Genomic DNA, 1,211 nt, shown 5'->3' with positions numbered 1-1,211 from the left:
CCCGGGGAAACGAAACCGAAAGGGCTGCGCGAGCCCGGCCCAGCGCTCTGTGCCCTCCCCCCCGCCCGCCCGCCTGCTGCTGCCGCCGGGGGAGGGATGGCGGGCTGTGCCCAGCCTCCGGCCAGACCCCGGCCCTGCAGCCAGGCACCAGGCAGGCTCCGGGCTGGTCCCCTGTCCCTGGTCCCTTCACGCCCCGGGCAACATCCACTGGCCCCGTGCGAGGTCCTGGGGTGCTTGTCCAGTGCGCTCAGCTTGGTGTCGCCTCAGAAACCCTCGCTTCCGCCCCGTTGTGTTTTTATTTGTCCCGAGAAATGGGCGGTAGGCCCCTAGTGGCCCCCATCACCAAGGGGGCTTATAGCTTTACTTGGCTGGTCCCCATGGCATATCAAAGAGCCCAGCCCTGGTCACGCTGGCAGTACATCTCACCAGGAAGGAGGCTCTTCCGGGAGGACCCTCCGAGGACTGCGGGGCCGTTCCTGTCCCTGGTCCATTCGCGTCTCCAGGCAGAGTTTTACTGGGCAGTGTCCACCGGCTCCTTGGACTCGTTGGAGGGCCAGTGGGGACTATCTGGTGCGCTCTGCTCTCCACCCCCGGCACGTGCTGTTGCTGTACGCACGGTGGCAGCAGAGCAGACGGTGGGGGCACTGGGTGCAGTGCTGTGGCAGCGAGGTGTGGTGGTGGCGCTGTCACTGGCCACCACAAAATTAGTTTTGTGGGGGCTAAGCCCTGTTAGCCCCGACTTTCTGCCACCTATGCCAAATTCCCAGTATGTGTCAAGTAGGCCTGTCGGGTCCCAGCACTCTCCCCGCTGTCCTTAAGGCCACGTTCTCAACCTTTTAGACTGGAAAATCACCCTCCCCTGCAATAGACTTGAGGTTCGCCTAGGTGGACTAGACTTGAGGGGTCTCTCTTGGAAGAGGCCAGGGCTCAGCTTTCCTTTGCTTTCTGACTGCAGAAAAACACTATAGCAATTCTGCTGTTGCGAAGGACTCGGCCCACAGCAGGCCAGAAGGTTTGGCACCTAGGAATTCCTCTTGAAACTCCCTGGGTTTATTACAGGAGTCGTGTGTGCATCGTAACATCGTGTGGCAACCCGCACCACCCCTCGGAGGCTCTCAAGGCACCGCAAGGGGCCAGGGCACCCTGGTTGAGAACTGCTGCTGTTGTTATGTGCCCGCTCTGCCACTGCCTTGTATGACAATTTGTTGTTT

General features: G+C 61.2%; 1 protein-coding gene across 3 annotated transcripts in view; it reads right to left on the bottom strand.

The window, feature by feature from the left end:
- The window catches only part of LOC102382717 (poly [ADP-ribose] polymerase 12-like), a 33,852-nt gene extending 33,315 nt beyond the window's left edge, over positions 1–537 (bottom strand). Inside the window, exon 1 of one of the 3 annotated variants that reach the window (XM_025198931.1) lies at positions 427–537. In XM_025198931.1, the coding sequence (XP_025054716.1) occupies positions 427–491 (65 nt within the window). In that variant the 5' untranslated portion in view covers positions 492–537. The remainder of the gene's footprint in view (positions 1–426) is intronic. The other 2 variants (XM_025198930.1, XM_025198929.1) reach the window with 2 other exon arrangements.
- Between the last annotated feature and the right edge of the window lie 674 nt (positions 538–1,211).

Source organism: Alligator sinensis, unplaced genomic scaffold, assembly GCF_000455745.1.
Source record: "Alligator sinensis unplaced genomic scaffold, ASM45574v1 scaffold74_2, whole genome shotgun sequence".
Lineage (NCBI taxonomy): Eukaryota > Metazoa > Chordata > Crocodylia > Alligatoridae > Alligator > Alligator sinensis.
Note: the sequence above shows the minus strand (reverse complement) of the source record. Positions and strands in the feature narration are given on the sequence as shown.